Here is a 19,617-nt window from a genome sequence, read left to right as displayed (position 1 = left end):
TTTCTGTTGAAAGTAGAAAACAACTAGAGAACAGACGGAGTCAGAGCTGAAGAGTCCTCCCGTTTTATGTCCTCACTGAAAGCAGAGGCGTTTTTTTTTTAAATTCAGATATTTTAACGAATCTCTGTTTTTCTCGCTTTCTCTCATCTATATGACAGCAATCACTGAATGAGATACTTATACATTGTCTCTAAATATTTCTTTGATTACACTTTGAATTCCAGTCTTTAAGCATCAGATATTCAGATCAGATCAGATATTGGTCTTCACAATCCACAACAAAAAAGAGGGTATTGCTTCTTTTTAAACATGCACGTGTAAGCGGTAGTATCACAAACATTAATTCAGTAATTACAATGACTGTGGTTCATTAAAAAATCATGCTGGCGCCTCGCAATGGCCAGAAGCAGCGGGTACGCCATCTGTCAGAAGTGGGCTGACGCGTTTTGAGCCACGCTTTGGAGCAGTGTTTCGAAATCTTGTAAATTCTAAATTCTAAAACTACGGTTATTACCCGACCCTAAAACTCAATGAAATATGGTACATAACCAGATTCGTACTCTGGATGGCATTACCTTGGCAATGTAGGACTGCTTTCTTCCATTTACGCAACATCTCTAAAATTAGAAACATCCTGTCTCAGAGTGATGCTGAAAAACTAGTTCATGCATTTATTCCTTCTTGGCTGGACTCCTGAAAATTCATTATTATCAGGATGTCCTAAAAACTCCCTGAAAAGCCTTCAGTTGATCCAAAATACTGCAGCAAGAGTCCTGACAGGAAAGAGAGAGCAGACTTCTCCTGTACTGGCTTCCCTTCATTGGCTCCCTGTTAAATCCAGAACTGGAACAATCAGGCCCCAAGGTTATCTTAATGAACTTATTGGACCGTATCACCCCAATTAGAGCACTTTGCTCTCAGATTGTGGGGTTATTGTTGTTCCTAGATTATTTAAAAGTGCAATGGGAGGCGAAGCTTTCAGGCCCCTCTTCTATGAAAACAGTCCCCTGTTTAGATTCAGGATGCAGACACCGTCTCTACTTTTAAGCTTTAAGAGCCTTAAAATTTTCCTTTTTGGTTAAGTTTATAGTTAGGGCTGGATCAGGTAAGCACAAATCTTCCCTTATTTAAGCTGCTATAGATTTAGGCTGCTGGGAGCTTAGAAGTAGAATGGGAGGGAGAGTCTTCAGTTTTCAGGCCATTCTGCTGGCGGTTACTTCCTGTCAAATCGGAGTTATTCCTTCCTACTGTTGCCATTGTGCTTGCTCATAGGGGGTCATATTGGGTAGTTAGTTGTATGTATTATTACTGAGTCTACCTTTCAATATATAGCGTCTTGATGCGACTGCTGTTCTGATTTGGCACTGTATAAATAAAATTGAACTGAAACATCTGTGCTTCGGAAGCTTGATGCAGTCTCGAAACATTAGTTTCGAGCTTCCCATCCCTACTTTTAACTTCTTTTTTCCCCCATATTGTCCACTTCAGATATTGTGTTAGTGATTTAACCCTGGTCCTGTTGTTATCATTGGGGTTTTCTGGTAACAGCCGGCAGGTTTATGAAGTTTTGTGGTGGAAACTGGTGTGGTAGTGGAATTGTGTGTAGTCTGTCTGGTTGATTCCCAACTGAATTCATAGTAGAACCAGTGGACACGTTTCTTTGTTAATTGATTTACATTTTTTAAATACTCAATAGAGTTGCTTGTAGCAGCAGTTGAAATGGGCATTTCCGACTGCAGTGTTTGTCTTAACATTAAAAAGACTGACCACCTCTCTGCAGGGCAAGTAGTGTTGTCAGTACCAAAAGCTGAAAGGTCACAGTCTCGTGCAACAGCTCCTGATAGAGTGGTCTATACTGATATTTTAATATTTAGATTCAAAGTGATGCAGGAGAATGTTCTGTTTTACTGGTGTTGTACCTTACCTTCTGCATTGGTTCAGATCATAAAATGCTTTTCTAAGTAGGAGAGTAAGAGTTCCTCATCTATTTCTCTTACCTATGGTGTGCCACATTTGGCTCTTCTTGTTTCTATTATGTCTGCTCCCTCTTCTGCATATTCTGAGCACCTTCAAGGACATTTAATATCACTGCTATGCAGATGAAATTCAAATATACATCTCTTTTTAACCCCAAGATGTTTCTAAGCTGCTGATCCAAAATAATTTCTTAGACTCTCTTCAAAGTTGGATGGCTGACAACTTCCTGCAACTTAATGAAGAAAAAACAGAAGTTCCTGTGTGTGCCCTGACAGATTTCTGCCAAAGGTAGCTCCTTTGTCCCCTTACAACATTTGGTAAATCATCTATCAGGAACCTTAGAATTTTGACTCTTTGTTCATTCTTGATGTTCATGTGTAATCTCTAGTTTGCTCTTTTTGTTTTCACTTGCCAAGTTAAGTCCCATTGTGTCACGCTCTGAACCTGAGATTATTATTGATGCATTTTTTCATCTTGTGTAGATTATTGAAATTCATTGTTCACTTGTCTAAGCAGAAACTCCTTGGAACACCTGCAGGTTGTTCAGTGTGAGGGACCAAGCAGCCCAGGCACAGAGGACACAGGAAAAGATGGTTTTCTTTTTTTTAACCCTCAAAAAAGTTCAAAAGACAAAATTTAAAAACACAACTAGCAGGCCCATAAAAGAGGTCAACTAAATATAACTCTACAAAAAGTATTTTCCAGAAACTTAAACAAATCGGACACAACTTAACTCACAAACTGACCTAATTACAAAGACACAAGAGGGTAGCTTTTATGGTGGTTTGGCCAAACCATTTAAAAATGATTAATGAATTATAGTAATGAAGAAAACTGCAAACCAAACTAATAAAGTGAACAAATGGACTGATTTACCCATGTGTGGCTGATGCCATCACATTCAGAACACTACTGTGAGGCTTATTGTTCTAAGTACTTTCATACCTCACCATTGCTGACCCAGCTCCACACTGAATTCTGGGTCCATTTTAAGATTCTGTTTTTGACTTCCGGAGCTCCTCCATACATTCCCAGCAGCTCCTTGAAGTCATGTGATCAGGGACTACTTGTTTTGAATAATACGAGACTGAAAACTGGAGCTTTGCCACAGTGTCCCCCAGACTCTGAGATCTTGAGATCTGTGGACTCAGTGGTCTCTTTCAAGAGGCAGGTAAAAATGCATCTTTTTAGACTTACATTTGGAAATTTTTTAACAATATTAAAATTAAGTTCTGTAGTTTTTTTTTTCTGTTTTTTTTTATTGTGAAGCACGTGGTGGCTATAAGACTATAAGTGGAAATTCCAACATTAGAATAAATACTAGAGATGTGTTAACAATAGTAAACATGTTTTACATATTCAAATCACTGAAACCTACTGACACTGGGTATTTTGGAAGATTGTGTGGTTGTTTTACACGATCCAGTAACAGAAACACATACTCTTTTTTTTTTTTGAAATGCAGACATTTTCTTTATTTTGCTTCAAAGAAGCTAAACTTGAAGTCTTCACTAGACTTATATAGTCCCACTAGGACAAAACCTTGAGCATAAATAAATACAAAGTAGAGTAGCAGACCAAATAAATAGATCATTCTTCAAATACCATTTGAAGTTATTGTTATGTAACAAAACTATATAATAGCTTTTTTCAATGAGAAGGTCATCAATATGAATTAAATCAAGTAATAAAATACCCAGATTACATTTACTGCACTATGCAGGAGGAGTCTGTAAACAGAACTAAGAGAGCAAACATCTACAAAACATATTATTGATAAATAAACAGTAAATAGCTAAGTGTATAAATAGGCTTGTGTGACTTTTGAAGCCGCATTAAATATTCCCAGCGATGTTCCTTCTAAGTCACAGCCTGCTCACTATGAGCATGCTGCAGGACTTCACACCGCTGATTAGACTTGGTGCATTTCATGAACTTCATGCATTTTATGCGTATCATGTGATAGCAGGTCTGGATGGTTCTCCCCTAGGAGCTCTGGGGTCTGACACAGGTACACCCCACAGCTACTTCCACATTCACTGGCCTCAGACGGTAAGTCTTCTTATCGTCACAAAGCTCCTTTTTGAGAAACACTCTGTTCTGAATGATGGGAACTGAGTTGTAGTCATAGTCCTCAATCATTTTATTGTCTTTGAGCTGGATGCATCCTGAACACAGGCACTGAGCACCAACATATGTCGAAGGAAAGTGATCTTCCTTGATGTGAGTTCTGTTAAAAACAAAAGAGGACTCGGTGAGCTACAGTTTATTCAGACATGTGGAGCGTGTGGTTCTATATGTCAGTAACAGCAGATGGTCTTAGTAAATACAGAAGCCCCGTCCAAAATGTTAGGAAAGCAATCCTAAGAACAGGGCACATTCATCCTGTGCTATTTTCTTTCTTTTCTTTTCTTTTCTTTTCTTTTCTTTTCTTTTCTTTTCTTTTCTTAAAACAAAACAAACAAACAAATAAACAAACAAACATCAAGCTGTCAACAAAATTTAATCAAACCATTCACCACAAGATGGCAGCGTTTGGCTTGAAGGTTTTAGCGTCATTTGATACAGAATTATACTATTTTGTTCTTTTGAAGTGACTTTTTTATCGTTACCTGAAGAGACGACTCGTAAATCTCATTTATTTATCTGTTTTCTGTTCTCTCCAGTTATGGTTAATGAAGACACAGGATGCAGTCATTCCCGGCAGCTATGTACCAAGAGAGCTTCATTCGCAGTAGGTGACGCAAGCATTGGATGAATCGGGGAAAATCCCCCGATTCATCCAATGCTTGCGTCACTTGCGCTGGAAGGACCAGCGCCAATTATCACTCAAGGCCAACTTAGCGACTTTGTCGCTATATTTAGCGAGTTTTCAGACCCCTTAGCGACTTTTTTTTCTAAAAAAAAAAAAGAGTCTTTGAGTCTTTCAAAGACATGAAAGCGCGTATCGCTTTTACTCTCAACAAGCAGCAGGTGCTGTAACGCAGTCAGTTCTTTTAGTCTTTTACTCTTATGCTGTTTTGTGGATCACAAGGTTTAAAACTACTTATAAACACACACAAAGTAACTCCACCAGAGTGCCTATTTCGGGTCACTTTTGCCGGTCCAAGCCCGGGTAAAGGAGCAGGGTTGGAATTGTGACATTAAAAAAAACAATAATTGCTAAAAGAAATTTAATTTGTAGTTCTAAATAAACTCTAAATGCATTTAGGACGTTTTTTTACTCACTTTATATCTCTTCCACGATGTTATTTCTCTCTCCAACAACATAGGATTAGCATGACCAATTATGCAAATTAGGCGATGACGTCATTTAGCGACTTCTAGCGACTTTTAGGACAACCAATAGCGATTTTCCTTACTGAGGAGTTGGCAACACTGCTCAAGGCACGCAAATAAGCTCGACTGTGCGCTGATTATGGCTTTATTTTACCGTGTAGCCGTGTGATCCCCGAGTTATTTATTCTCTTATCTGTTTAGCTGTTATGTCTCTTTCAAAATTCAAAACAAGAAGTTCTAGTTTCTAACTGCTGTTCATTTATATTTGCGCGCAGTAGACCGGTTTGTAATTAGCTGTTGTTAAGGATTTTACTACGTCATAAAAATGAAAATCGAGCTTCTAGTTTGCGCCTCACTCTGTGTAAAGGTTTGACTCAAGTCTGACGTGACAAAGACCCCAAACAAAATGTAAAGATGGAATTTTTGTAAAATCTCTTGACACTTTTTTATCTTTCGGGAACTTCTCTCACCCGCTGTTTGTGCGAGGTTAGAAAGGACTTTTATATATTTTTAAAACATCATTTGCTTCATATGCTGCGTGTTAAATACTGAATAACATCGGGATTTAAAATGTGCTCAGGCTGCTGCTTACACGAATCTCCAGGGGGACAGAGACCTGTCTCGCTGCTCATCTGACAGCGGCGTCTTGTAAAGTTCCAGGGGACAAGAGTAAGATGAGCTGCGAGCCGTGGTCCGCGGAGCCTCTGTGGGCCGCAGGTAGTGCGTCCTCAGCTTCCTGTCCGCCGCTGCCTGTAGCTCCTGGTCGTTATAGCACCGGAACATCTTGGACGACCACATGGGCACGATGAACAGTACGAAGATGAGAACCTGGGGAGACGCAGGCAAACCATGTCATTTCATTCATACAGATGTGAAAAAAAGCAGCAGTCTGGAGGTGAAAGTAGAAGCAAAGGGAAAACAGTGATGGAGGTAGCAGAGGCAGATGTCCCGCATTCGACTCACCGGTTTATAGTCCATCCTCCGACTCTGAGCTCTGTCTGATTCTTTCCAAGATTAACCGGTCGGTTCATGACATCCAGTCATTCATCTCTTATTTATGTATACAAAAGATGGGGGCGTGGGAGGGGAGGGGGGGGGGTGCTTTAACTTCCTTGTTTCCGGCAGTGAAGCAGCTGTAGCACCGGCAGTAGGTGAGGATACTGTCATAGAGAACACAGACCTGGAATTTCTTCTCTCTCTCTCTCTCTCTCTCTCTCTCTCTCTCTCACACACACACACACACACACACACACACACACACACACACACACACACACACACACACACACACTGAATCACCTGTGTGGTGCCTTTCACACCTTCTATTTAATGTTATAACAGTAAACATTAGAGAAACACAAACTAATCTTTCGAGCAGGGGTATCCTACTATCAGATTACTGTCGAAACAAATAAATGTTATAAATATTTATAGAAGATCTTGGTGAAGAATATCAGCAAACATGTTGTCACTCAAATGCATCTATAAATGTTTATACCTGCGCAGGGAGAGAGCCTCTGACCGAAACTGTACAAAGAAAAATCATCCCAGTTCCTGTGATGGTTGGGTGTAGTTAGGTTTTAAAGACATTGTAAATTACTCAATAGAGTTATTCACTTATACATTTTTAATTTCAGAAATTCACGTCCACACACTAGGGGGCACTACAGGGATTAAACAAGTGGGTCAATCCGACATTCCCGTGGGGCTATCCACACCAACTCACCTGGCGATAAGTTGTAACTTTTTCTTTTGAAGTTAATGCGACTTTATAAAATCTCAGAGCTACAGTAGACACAGTGGACATTTGTGTGATTCCCCTGAAGCTTAACCAGTAGCTTAATTTTTTACATGGGACTGAAACGTGTTTTTACTCTAACAAAGTCTAAATGATAATTTACAACTAAATTCTTCCTAAAGCTTTACAATGATAAATTAAAAATCCCCTACCGTAATGAAGAATCTTTATTTTTCTCCAATTATTAGCAAAAATAATAGAAAAGAAATAAATGAAGAAAGTTGACTCTTGCTATAGCTTTTAAGATTAAAAACCCTAAACACACACTGCTGATCCCAGTTCCTGTGAAGTGTCAGGCTACCATGCTCTGCCAGAGTAGCTTCTAGTACTGATTCCAAGTCTGACTCTACTGAAGGGATGAACACTATTGTTTCAAAAGACATTTCCTCATGTGGGTTTTTGATGATGCTGCTGGAGAGGACTTTCTAATTTGTCATAGCTGAGCTGAGATCTGGTTGTTGTCATCACCTTTTGTATGCTATGGATGTGTGCAGTGTCATCCTGGAAGAGAACACTCGCATCAGGACATACAGATGAGGAAAACCCTGTTAGCCCACATCTGAAATTCAAAGTTTTTGTCAAAAAGTCTTTTAATTTTATTTAATTAATTTTTTTTGTTTTTTAACAGAGCAAGGGATTTTCAACACAGAATTTCTAAACATAGCAGTTTTATTTAGAAAGCATAAATTCCTCAGTTTCATACTTTTATTAAGACAAAGCACAAACCACTGCTGTGCAGTGAAGTTCTTTAACTTTGTAACGTCCAAAGCTTCTAAAATCAAGTGAACACGCTTTGCTGACACCCTTCTTGACAAGGGGAACCACCCCAGTCTACCAATCCAGAGGCCCTGTCCCTGACTGTTGCAGTCAGTGTTGCAGAGGTGCGTCAGCCATGACAGCCCCACAGCATCTAGAGCCGGGTGAATCTCATCCATTCCAGAAGCCCTGCCACCATGGAGTTGTTAACTGTCTCTGTGACCTCACCTCCATTGATGGACAAATCATTCCTTTCACTGCCTGATATAGTTGGGGGAGTGGTTGAAGGAATAATATCTGGAATGACAGAATAGTCCCACCCCCAATATACACAGTGTAGAGAGGAAGCTGCTTTTTCTCCTGAATTGTCTAAAGGCTTACCAGAACCACTTCGAGCCCTGCTCAATTGCTTCACCATATTTGTCGCATTCTGCTTGGCCTGCCAATAGCTTCCAGCTGCCTCTAGAGTCCCACAAACTAGCCATGCTTGATGGAACTCCTCCTGAAGCTTAGCAGCTCCTTTCACCTCCATTTGGTTTGAGGATTACTGTCATGACAAGCACTAGCTGCTTTGGAGACACGACTCAGCACAGACCCAAAAGCAATGGAGATGCAGAACATGGTCCATTCAGATTCACCGTCCCTAATTTCCCTCCCTTGTCCTGTGTCTCAGGGATTCTGACAGTTAGTATGATTTATGATGATTCATTCACATTAGCATATTACAATGTTGCAATCAGGACTTTGTAAGGCACAATAATTAAAACACTTTGATCAGTTATTAAATAATTTATTTAACAAGAACTTAGAAGTGAACAACATAATGTTTAATGATCCACATTTCACTGTTTACTACTCTTTGCATCTGGGGATTTTATATTGTTCTGTCTATGTGAGTTTTTATGCTTAAATTGTTTTTTGCTAATTTGAAGTCTCTGATCACCATGTTGCTTTTTCCTTTGTAAATGCTCCTTAAAGATTGGTATTTTGTCTGTCGCCGTGTTGGGTAACCAGGAGTGGTAGCAACCTTGGTTAGCAAGCGGCATTCATAAAATATGCCGGTACAACACCTAGACAGACATACTAAGTTCTGAGCAATCTTCTTGTAGTGTCTGTACTGCACAGCAAGACATATTATTTGTCAGATAATTCCATTGACAAGTAGAACTGGTCATGCCCATGCTATAAAATTGGGTATTTAACACAGGAGTCTATGGAAATCAACTTACTTTTTGAGAGTAATTTAAGTTTATGCCACCTCCAAACTGACTTCAATTACTAGTCCCAGAGGTTGACACATGCACCTACCCTTTAAGCTTCAGTACTAAACTCTGTCTAATTATTCTTAGTAACATAAAAAAGAAGGCTCCCTGGAGCTGTCACTGTTTGGACCTCTAATAAATAAGGTTCTATCCAATCACAACCAACAATGAAAGCTCCTACATTCTCCTGTGTATTATGCTGATGTTATTTCGATTTCCACAGTTCCTATTTGCCTCGGCACAAACACTACCAATGATGTCTTCTTGTTTTTCAGGAAACGTGCAATAAATGTAAGAAAGCACCTGCCAGCCTAACCACAGTGTCCAGAGAGCACATGGTACCATGCTGTTATGTCCATGTAGATTCCACTGTTCCCCTTTCTTCCCTCAAGGACATTCAGTGTTTTCAAACAAACCCCTTTCCAACACATGAATTATAAAACAAAACAAAACAAAACAAAAAACAAACAAACAAAAAAAACCCTCCATTTAAACTTCCCATTAAAATATGTAAATATAACAAGTCATTATATCTTGGCATGAATGAGTGTCAACAAGAAAATGGGAAACTATCACTGCCCTGCCCCATAAAAGTAAGTGTGAAGTATCTTCAGTGAATATTTTTGTTCGCATCTTAGCATCATCTCCTTCTCATATTTCCTCATATACTCTTATGACATGTCATGAATGCTACTGTAATAATTGTTATTATTACCCAAATAATAAAGACAGTAGAACAAGAAAAAAAAGTATTCACCGTCACCTTCTCCAGCTGACCTTGTTGCTCGTGTTGTCAGATTTGGCACGAGTCACTTTTTCACGAGTTATTTTGTCTTTTGATGTTGTTTCTGTCCTGTTCAGTTTCTCCCGTAGATGAAAGGTATGAAGACATGGATGCTGTATATTAGCAGTAATATTGAGTACAGCATGAAAATAAAAAAGTGTAGTTTCATGTCCAGTTTAAAGAGACTTAACAAAGACTCCAAATGGCTTAAAAAAAGATGTGTGTGGTTTTGTTTTGTTTTTTTAAATTAACTATATCTACTCTACAAGAGTACTCAAAATTTGTTGTATTTTGCCTGGGAATCTTACTGTCACAGTGTCTGACCGCATTGGGGCATTTTGTCGATATGCTTGTTCATTTATCAACAGAGGGGAATGTTCTCTTATCTGCACAAGTGTTTCAGGGGCATTTGCAGGTAACTTTCCAATGGTCATTCTACTTAGAGGCCATTCAACATCCCACATAGCAAGCAGGTCTGGCCCGGATCTGGTATCAAGCCGGCACTGCTGGCTGACTTCTGGCATGATAAGGCGTATGTCATCCAGATATGGGCCAGGCCTGGCATAGATGGCACTGTCTATGTGATGGCATGCCACATCTGGCTCGATTGTGATTCGGTTTATGTGGCCCAGTCTCATAGAAAACAGGTCTGGCCCGGATCTGGCATCAAGCTGGCACTTCTGACTGACTGGTGTCATGGCAGAGTGTATGTCAACCAGATGTGGGCTAGGTCTGGCAATGATGGCACTATTTATCTCCTATTTTAGTTAGAAGACCCAAATGTCATTTTGCAATACTATACTGCTATAGTAGCCAACGTTTCAAATGCAGGTTTGACAGGTTTGTGAGTGTACACTTTATCCAAAACCTAGTTAGGGTTTACTCGTGTTTTCCACTGTGTGGCTGTAGCTCAGGAGGTAGAGCAGGTCACCTACTGATCTGAAGGTTAGTGGCTCGATCCCTGGCTCCTCCAGTCTGCATGTCAAGAGTGTGAATGTGTATGAATGTAGTTAGGAAGCACCCAGTTAAGAGAAAGTGTGTGATTTGTGACTGTGGCATATTGTATAGAGTACTTTAAGTGGGAGACTAGAAAAGCACTATATAAGATTAAGTCCATTCACTGTCTGAACAGTTTCGTCATGTTCCAACACATGTTGTTATTACATGGCTTGATTAAGGTACACATTAGGATGACATCTTGGACCAGCACAGGACCACCAGTTTGTCTACAACTGGCCCGTGGCTGCCCACATACTGCAAAGAATGACGGCCCTTTGGTGGCCCAGATCAGGTTTGCCAGAGGTAATCCACACATGGGCCAGCACAGGATCTCCAGTGTCTATGCAACTGGCCTTGTGCTGGGCCACCAAAGGGCCGTCATTCTTTGCGGTGTGTGGGACAGATCTGGGCCATACCAATTTTGCTATGTGGGATTGAAAAGCTTTTGCAGATGCAAACGTGAATGTCTCTAGACATCTGCAAATTACAAAGAGCCAAAGAGACTTCACTACTAGTGCCTAGTGACTTCACTAGAGTTGGCTGTTTCACTGACTTAATAATCCTGTCTGCACTCATTTAAGTTAATGTTATAAATGCAGGCCTATATAGCCAACCTTGCTGCATAGTTTGGCCATGCACATTATTATTACTGCAAACATTAAAACATCTCAGCTGGCAGGCACTCAGATCTTAATGTAAATGTTTGAAGTTCATTATGTTTTCAGTTTTACAACCATTCATTATATATAATTTGCTACCAGTTCTAAACATATTATTGCTATTGTGAATTTTTAATTGATGATGGTTAGTATGTAAAACAATGAAGAATTAATTGTAGACTTTAGTAATGACTTAAAACTTGACAAAAGACTTTGGGGTCTTAACTTTGGACTCATAAGTCATGATTTGAGAGTTAATATTTTGATTTGGGACTTGATCACCTTAACTTGTGTCCTCTAAACAACAATGCATGACATCACCCTTCAGACAAACTTCAAAGAAGTATAACAGGAATAGCGACTCTTCTGTGGTGTTGGCAGCAGTCCATGTCCAAAAACAATATAATATTTGCATAACAGAGATGCAGCCAAGGAGACTCACAGGTTAATATGGACATCCATCAGTCTAAATCCTTAAATTCAATGACAAGTCATAACCATGTTGGAAGCGTCACTTACCTGTTGGCAGATTTGTTTGTTTATTGTGATCTGGTATTTCCCCTAAACTATGTGCTCTGGGTGCTCAAAGTAGTTCCTATTTATGACTTCCTCCAGGATTATTTCTTGAGTCTGTAGGCAACTTTTTCCCATGACTGCAAAGTTGATGTGGTTCATTTTTCTAAAATTTCTCCAAAATTGCAATAAAAGTGTTTCCACTACATGCCAAATGGGGTGTTCAATGTTAGAGAGTTGTTTATTCAGTTATGTCGACGTTATGGAAAACTAAACAAATTTTTTGGTTCAGATACAGGTCACATGTTTGGAAGAGGAATTCCTAAATGCAAAACACTTCATGCATCCAGAAAATACCCCACATAGATCACATAGCTTTGAATATATCTATCTATCCACACACACACACGAGGTACAACACACCTGTCTATCTATCTATATGTATGAATAAATAAAATTCCCCTCTCTCCCCTGTGGGCGGTCTATCCTTCAAGCTCGAGTCCTCTACCAGAGGCCTGGGACTTAAGGGTCCTGCGCAATCCGGTGCAGTATCTTTGCTGTTCCCAGGACTGCGCTCTTCTGGACAGAGATCTCCGATGTTGTTCCTGGGATCTGCTGGAGCCACTCGCCTAGCTTGGGAGTAACCGCACCAAGTGCTTCGATTCCCACTGGGACCAGTTACCTTCGCCCCTCACATCATCTCGAGCTATTGATACTTCTCTAGCTTCTCGTGTTCCTTCTTCCTGATGTTGCTGTTATTCGGTATCGCAACATCTATCACTACACTGGGATGTCGTGCTTGGAGAAAACTCCTGAGTTTCTCTGATTGTCATCCCCTATGTAGCCAGTGTATCAGAGAAACTCATGAGAGTTTTCTCCAAGCATGACATCCCAGTGTATTTCAGACCCAGCAACACACTCAGACAAAAACTGGTTCACCCGAAAGACAAAACTCCAAAACACAAACTTAACAATGTGGTGTATGCTGTACAGTGTAGTGAGGATTGCCCAGACCTCTACATTGGAGAGACCAAACAGCCACTTCACAAGCGCATGGCACAACACAGAAGAGCCACCTCCACAGGACAAGACTCAGCAGTCCATCTGCATCTTAAGGATAAAGGACACTCTTTCGAGGATGCCAATGTTCACATTTTGGACAGAGAGGACAGATGTTTTGAAAGAGGAGTGAAAGAAGCCATCTATGTCCACTGTGAGCGACCATCTTTGAACAGAGGCGGGGGTTTACGACACCAACTCTCTGCCATCTATAATCCAGTTTTGAGATCCCTTCCCAGACGCCTTTACGCCCACTCACCTCCTGGGCCATCTGACCTCAGGAAATCACATGATAGGGTGGGGCCAGGTTTCACAATGAGCTCACCCGAAACCCTGGCTGACTGGGACCCACACCCGTTTTCACACCTTGGCTCATGTAATTAGGTAGAGGATCATCAGGGGGTTCTTTGTCCCTCTTTGGGGGGACACTCCCACTGGGCTTAAATCTGGGACTCTCCACCATTTGACTCTTAGAACTGAAGAAGCTTCTCGGATGAGAGGTGAAACGTCTTCAAGCAACTTAAAGAAGTCCAGATGCTTTTCTCTCCAAGCTCCTTAGACTATGATGACCTGGATGACTGAGAACCTTCACAGACATATGGTGTACTACCAGTTAATGCAGTACACCATAGTGTTTGCATCTATCCAAAAGATCGACATAGCCAATGTGACATCAGTCACTGGTTGTTGCACGACTGGCCACTGGCGAAGTTTAGACTTCGATTACTAGGCTCACTTTTCCTCCAGCACCAGGTTTTTCTCTTTGTAGAACTGGTAGTTGCTGAGAAATTGCAGTCAGGACCGCAGTGGTGACTGACACTGCCCTGTCAAAAGCAAAACTATGATAAGATCAGGTATGACCTCACTGTGACCTTAGGAGCAATGCAACGGCTTAACAAAGAAATCGATAGTGACTTTATTAGAGATGGCAGATGGGAATTTCTCAACACTCAATTGTGATGGTTCAATGCTGTGAATAGATTCATGATAATGCGCTAGCTTAAAAAAACATGGACGTTCTTAACAAACATCTGTATGCTGTTTAAATTGAACAATGCCCCTTTGAAATTATTATACATTACTGTGGATCTGTACTGTAACACATTTTCTTTTTTCAACAGTCGACAGCACACAAAGGAACTTGTCTTATCAAAATAGTTTATTTAGAGGCTTTTCTCACAAAAGCAAGACATACGTTGTCTCTAAATGTTCCCATTCCACCTCAGACTCCTCCAACAAAAAATGTGACAGAAAACATTGTTTTATCACTTAAGAGCTAAGAAAACAAAACGTTGGAATTTTTTAAAAAGCAGTACTTCACATCAATGTGGTTTATAATGATATGCTTGAAAGGTTCTGAGCTGTGAAAATGACCACTATCCTAAAACACAGCAAGGAGGCGAGGCATTGGTTAAAGAGGGAGCTGGGCCGAGTATGGATGCTTGTGAACTTGGAGATTTGTACAAAGAAACGCTCTGAGGTCCTGTGGGCTGTTGGTACCCTGTAGAGCTGAGCCAACAGTCACACCACTGCACATACAGGAAAAAGGAGAAAAAAAATGCAAGAACAAGACAGTAAAAGAGATAGAAACGGCTCAGTGTTCATAGATCTATTATTCACCACACCATGAGGAAAATGCTTCCATTCTAGTGAGGGAACAAAGTGAGCAGCAGGTAAACACAGTACCCCTTTACTATCCTGTCTCTGCATTATGAAGTCTAAACATATTGCACTCCATTCCTGAGACGTCCCTTTCCTTGCCAAATGCCCAGATGACCTCTTCTATTTGTGAGGTAATATGTGGCTGAGACATTAAAAGGATTTTAACGGGAGCAAACTCGGGAACATGGAAGTGATCAATGTTCGAAAAATGAAGCAGAGCCCATCAAGCCCAAGGTGGTTTTTGTGGCAATTACTTCCTGTTCACTCACACAACAGCCTTTATAACCAAACCATACAACATTTTTACATGTCCATTGGAGATTTGAGAAAAAACAAAACAAAAAACAGTCCACCCTGTGACCCTCATGGTTGCCCAGGCAGACTTTGCATGTGGATGAACAGGTTAGGGCTGTGCTGCCATTTATTTGGCAGGAATCTTTGCTCGTTTACGGGCGATGGCATCTTCCACAGCCTTCAGCTGTTTCAGAAGCTCCTCGCGCCGGGACAGCGTGTTGCTGGGTTTGCTAGAACCCGATCCGGCACCCGATGCTGGACTCGGTGTGACCAGCTTGGCCGATGGAGCTGCTGGGCTTTTCCCAGATGATTTGGGAGGTGGAGACAGAGGACGTTTTCTAAGAAGACAGACAGAGTTAAGCGTTATAATTACCAGCCAAGTGCAAATGAGAATACATGACTAAAAACAGGAAAAGAATGTCTGAGAGCCATTCCTTGCATTCACTACTTCCACTGCTGAATCAGCCTTTGTTTAACAACACTTAAGTTAGATGACAGCACACATCATATCTTCTGTTTTAAACGGGATGTTATGTTGATTCATCAACTATTATAAACCCATTCAGTGTTTATCTACATCTGGGTCTGTTTTAACTGTTAAACTCTTTAATCCTAGTTGTTAAAGCTAGTTATCCACTAACTTTAGTTATAACTAGATCCCTGCGAGTTTCAATAAGTTCAATATAAAACTTTGTCAGCTTTAAAGTAATTACATACAATTCTTAATATCACATATTTAATAGGTTAAATATAGAATCAACCAACCAAAATCAGCCATCTATGAATTAATCTTTTAACATTACAATGATTCAAATACTTTTTAGTCTTTAGACTGCTAACCAAAGTAAAGCAGTTTAAGCAGTAATTGTGAGCTAAAAAAAGGAAAACGCAAACAAAAAAAAAACCTCTATTTGCATATCAGTCAATGACAAGCAGAAACAATTCTCAGTTTTCAGAAACTAGAAGCAGTTTTGTGGAAGCTTTTTTTTTCATTTCTGGTTAACTGTGCAGATTGAAAACAGCACCTGCTGAGCATCTAATGAACTGTTGACACTGTCCCTGAACCATTTTAAAAATCTTTTGATCAAAAGCCTTTTGGTAAATTAGACTACTGAACAATGTTGATATTGTTTATGATACTGGCCTTTCAGTTAATTAAACAATTACTACTATTCAGGTATACAAAAGTTTAACAATGCCTATAGCATAGTACAGTATTTGATGCTTATTCACCACATAGTAAAAATGATTACCTTTTGCATTTGGGACTGTTGGTCAGACAAAACAAGGAAATGGAAATTGTCCCTTTGATCTCTCGATTTTCACAAGTCTGTTCAGAGTTTCACTAAGGCAATTCCCTGGCCCCAACATAACCCTCTCTGTTATTTCTAACTCATGTGTGTCTGCTGACATGCCTCAATTTTGCTCATCAGCTACTGCAGGCTAAAATAGTTAACTAGTGTATATGACCCAGGTTAACCTTGCTGTGTAGCTGGTAAAGTAAACATTACTATCTCTTCATGTTGGAAAAAAACAAACAAACTTGCCACTGTCTCTTCTTTTTGAACTTTCCTATTTTCAAAACCAGGAAACAACCTAACGGGAACATTTATACTGGATGTCCAAAGTGGTATGACATGAATCCATACATTATTCATAATGGAAGTCACAATGAGAGTTTCATGGTGGACAAAACAAATTGTTATTTCAATTCTCTCATTGGTTCTGCCTCTGTGTTCAGTACAGTTCAGTACAAAACAGGATGCTTGATAACACAACGGAATTATTTCATAGAGGGGATTTTGCACAAGAGACAATGCATTCTACAACACGTGCAGGGAAGGTTAACTATCTGTGGCCTGTTCCTCATTTTGGCTTATGAAGTTTGCCAGACCACATGACATGACAGACATGTGTTTGGCCTGAGTCACCATGATCACTGCTGCCTATACAGAGGCTGTACAACATAGAGAAAGGTGATTTAAGAAATTCCACAGTTCTAGCTGAATGTCTTTGTCTTCAGTGAAGGTTTAAAAACCACAGGCCTTCAGCAACAATAAGCCACCAACCTGTCTCCCTGTGGGGGCATGGGTCGCCCTCTGGGTCGATCTATTCGAGGAGAAAGTGGGAGTCGGCCAGGTATCCTCTTATCACGGCCTAAAAAACACCAGATTAAGAGATAATGAGGCAGACGGACTAAACTACATTTAAGCTTTTCATATGAAAACAGTAGGGGTGCAACGATACACAAAATTGATGGTTCGGTTCGATACTTTGGTGTCACGGTTCGATATTTTTTCAATACAAAAAAAAATGTTCACGCCTTTTTAATTTGTCATTTATTAAAATTATAAATATATATTTTAACTCAAAAGTACAGTTTTTAAATTTAATGTTGCTGAAACAACAAAGTAATAAAAAAAATAAATCTGTCTGATGGAGAAATCACTCATCTTTGGAAAAGAGAGTTTATTACAGAGAAATGTCCCTTTCCAAAATAAAAGCTATACTATACGCTTCTTCTGGGCTATATTCTCAGCAGCATATTAAACATATCAGGTCCCCATAAGGAGAATCATGTGCTAACGACTGTCTAAATGACTCGGGTAAAGTTTGTAGCATGCATGCTTGTTGTTTTTGTCTGCTTCCACTTGTCTTTGCACTAGGGTGATGTCAGAGTAAATGTGCAGTCATATTCGTTGTGTTCTCACTAGTGCTGTCAGCGTTAATCTGAAATGACGTTAACGCCACAACACGGCAAATCTCCATTAACGTGTTACCGCGAATCACCCCGTGCGTGGGGCTGGACGGCGTCAACACGTTAACGAGCTAACTGCGCTAACACACTAGTTCCCACCCATGTAATTGAGCATTGCGTGGCACATCCAACATACTGTTTTACTTTAGTCCATGACGTGCTTACCTTCAGGGTCATACGTCACATGAAGACCAAAACAGTTCCAAAGGCCAGATCTGAATGAGGGTGGGGGAGGTTCAATTTGCCATGTTGCAACGAGCTTAGCTACTGCCTTGCTAGCTTGTGCTGCGCTCAGTGGATCTGCGCTCGACAATGCAGCCTAGGCGGAGTAGTCGAACGCAGATCCACTGAGCGCTCAACACAGACAGCATCGACAGAAGAAAAGTTGCTAAAATAAATAAAAAATGTTGTATTGTTCATACATATGCGTACCAAACCGAAAGCACTGTATCGAATGGTTCAATATCGATACGAGTATCGTTGCACCCCTAGAAAACAGGTGCAATTTTCTGGAGCTAATAATGACTGGGCATTCGGGGGGATGTGCAACGATGTGTCTTGTCCTGACTGTTAGATGGTGAACCAGCCCGGCATTCCAAAAGCACCTTCATGCCCATTACTTCTAATGGAGGTCCCTTTTGAGTGTATGGACCTCATTGGGCCATTTCACCAGAGCGCACAAATCATGGACTTTAAAATCTTATTCGGTTGCTCCACCAACCCGTCAGTCTGAGGGTGATAGATGCTGGTCCAAAGAGATTTAATGCCCAATAATTCGTATTGTTCTTTTAGTGTGAGAGACATGAACAGTGTGCCCTGGTCAGTCAGTATCTCGGGGAGATGACCTGAAAACTGAGCTTGCACTACACTCTTTAAAGAAATGGTGCGCAGCGGCACTGCTTCGGGATATCACATTGCACCAAAACTAATACAACGCTAATACAAAGATTTTAAAGTCCATGATTCGTAATTTCATTCATGAAGGATGAACGCAATTGGAATCGCTGGTTAGACCCTCTGTTGTTTACAGGTTCCCCAGTTAATGTTTGGAGTTTTATACCAAATTGAAGAAAACTGGAAGGAAGGAATGAAATTCAGTATGTTCTGGACCTGAGAGCAAAGCTAGACACACTGAGTAGGTTTTCCTGGGAGAATTTGCTCCAGGCGCAGGAATGTTGGCAGCTCCTGTACAACAGAGGGGCTAGGCTCAGGCAAATTTCCCTGGGAGACAAAGTGCTTCTATTTAGTCAGTCATGTTTCTCACCTTTGTCTGGAGACATAGCCATTCTTTTGTTGAGGGGGGAACCTGGCCTGTCTTTGTCTCCAGGCAGGTACCGCTTCCTGTTGCCTTTGTCTCCCTGCTGCTGAAATTGAACAATTCAAACATTCAGGAAAAATTACAGAAACGCAAGAAATGGGTCCATACTGGAATGGAAATCAAGCTCAAGTAAAGAGTCAAGTTGTCTATTGTTTCATGCAAAAATGCAAATAAACTTGCTGAGATGACACTTGCTGGGAGCATAGATACTCTCTATCAGATACAAGAGGAGTGATTGAAGTTGATCAAATTTTTAGGTTAGTTCCTTATTAAGAATGAAATTTGTTTAAAATATTTTCATTAATTTATTCTAATTTTAGGATTTAAACCACAGGCCCAAAAGTGCCACTACTTACATTACGGTTGGAGAAAAATCAGTGTGTTCAAAATGTAAATTTTAGGGTAAATGTGGAGCTCTTCAGTGTGCAGGCTGCAGATCTTTGGCTTTTAAAGAGTTGTTTCAATTCTTCTGATGAGTTTCAGCCAGGATTTAATTCAT

General features: G+C 40.3%; 2 protein-coding genes across 9 annotated transcripts in view; both read right to left on the bottom strand.

The window, feature by feature from the left end:
• Positions 1 to 3,644: 3,644 nt before the first annotated feature.
• Positions 3,645 to 6,336, bottom strand: il17c (interleukin 17c). Its single transcript, XM_026177027.1, has 3 exons — positions 6,220 to 6,336; positions 5,849 to 6,084; positions 3,645 to 4,207 (listed from the first exon to the last, which is right to left on the bottom strand). Exons 1-3 carry the CDS (start codon positions 6,232 to 6,234, stop codon positions 3,964 to 3,966), a joined length of 495 nt encoding a protein of 164 aa, XP_026032812.1. The 5' UTR covers positions 6,235 to 6,336; the 3' UTR covers positions 3,645 to 3,963.
• A 7,891-nt stretch (positions 6,337 to 14,227) lies between these two features.
• zc3h18 (zinc finger CCCH-type containing 18) overlaps positions 14,228 to 19,617 on the bottom strand; it is a 59,708-nt gene continuing 54,318 nt past the window's right edge. For 6 of the 8 annotated variants that reach the window (XM_026174860.1, XM_026174856.1, XM_026174861.1 and 3 more), the window contains exons 18-20: positions 19,065 to 19,164; positions 17,112 to 17,199; positions 14,228 to 15,380 (exon numbers count right to left, since the gene is read on the bottom strand). In XM_026174860.1, the coding sequence (XP_026030645.1) occupies positions 15,170 to 15,380; positions 17,112 to 17,199; positions 19,065 to 19,164 (399 nt within the window). In that variant the 3' untranslated portion in view covers positions 14,228 to 15,169. The remainder of the gene's footprint in view (positions 15,381 to 17,111; positions 17,200 to 19,064; positions 19,165 to 19,617) is intronic. The other 2 variants (XM_026174862.1, XM_026174864.1) reach the window with 1 other exon arrangement.

Source organism: Astatotilapia calliptera, chromosome 7 (assembly GCF_900246225.1).
Source record: "Astatotilapia calliptera chromosome 7, fAstCal1.2, whole genome shotgun sequence".
NCBI classification, from domain to species: Eukaryota; Metazoa; Chordata; class Actinopteri; order Cichliformes; family Cichlidae; genus Astatotilapia; species Astatotilapia calliptera.
This window is presented reverse-complemented; position numbering and strand designations above follow the sequence as displayed.

What these genes read in the sequence shown, in the direction of transcription:
- il17c (XM_026177027.1), bottom strand. An exon ending in CTGTCCCCCTGGAGATTCGT is followed by an intron (nt 4,208 to 5,848) that starts GTAAGCAGCAGC and finishes TGTTTTTAACAG; the next exon opens with AACTCACATCAAGGAAGATC.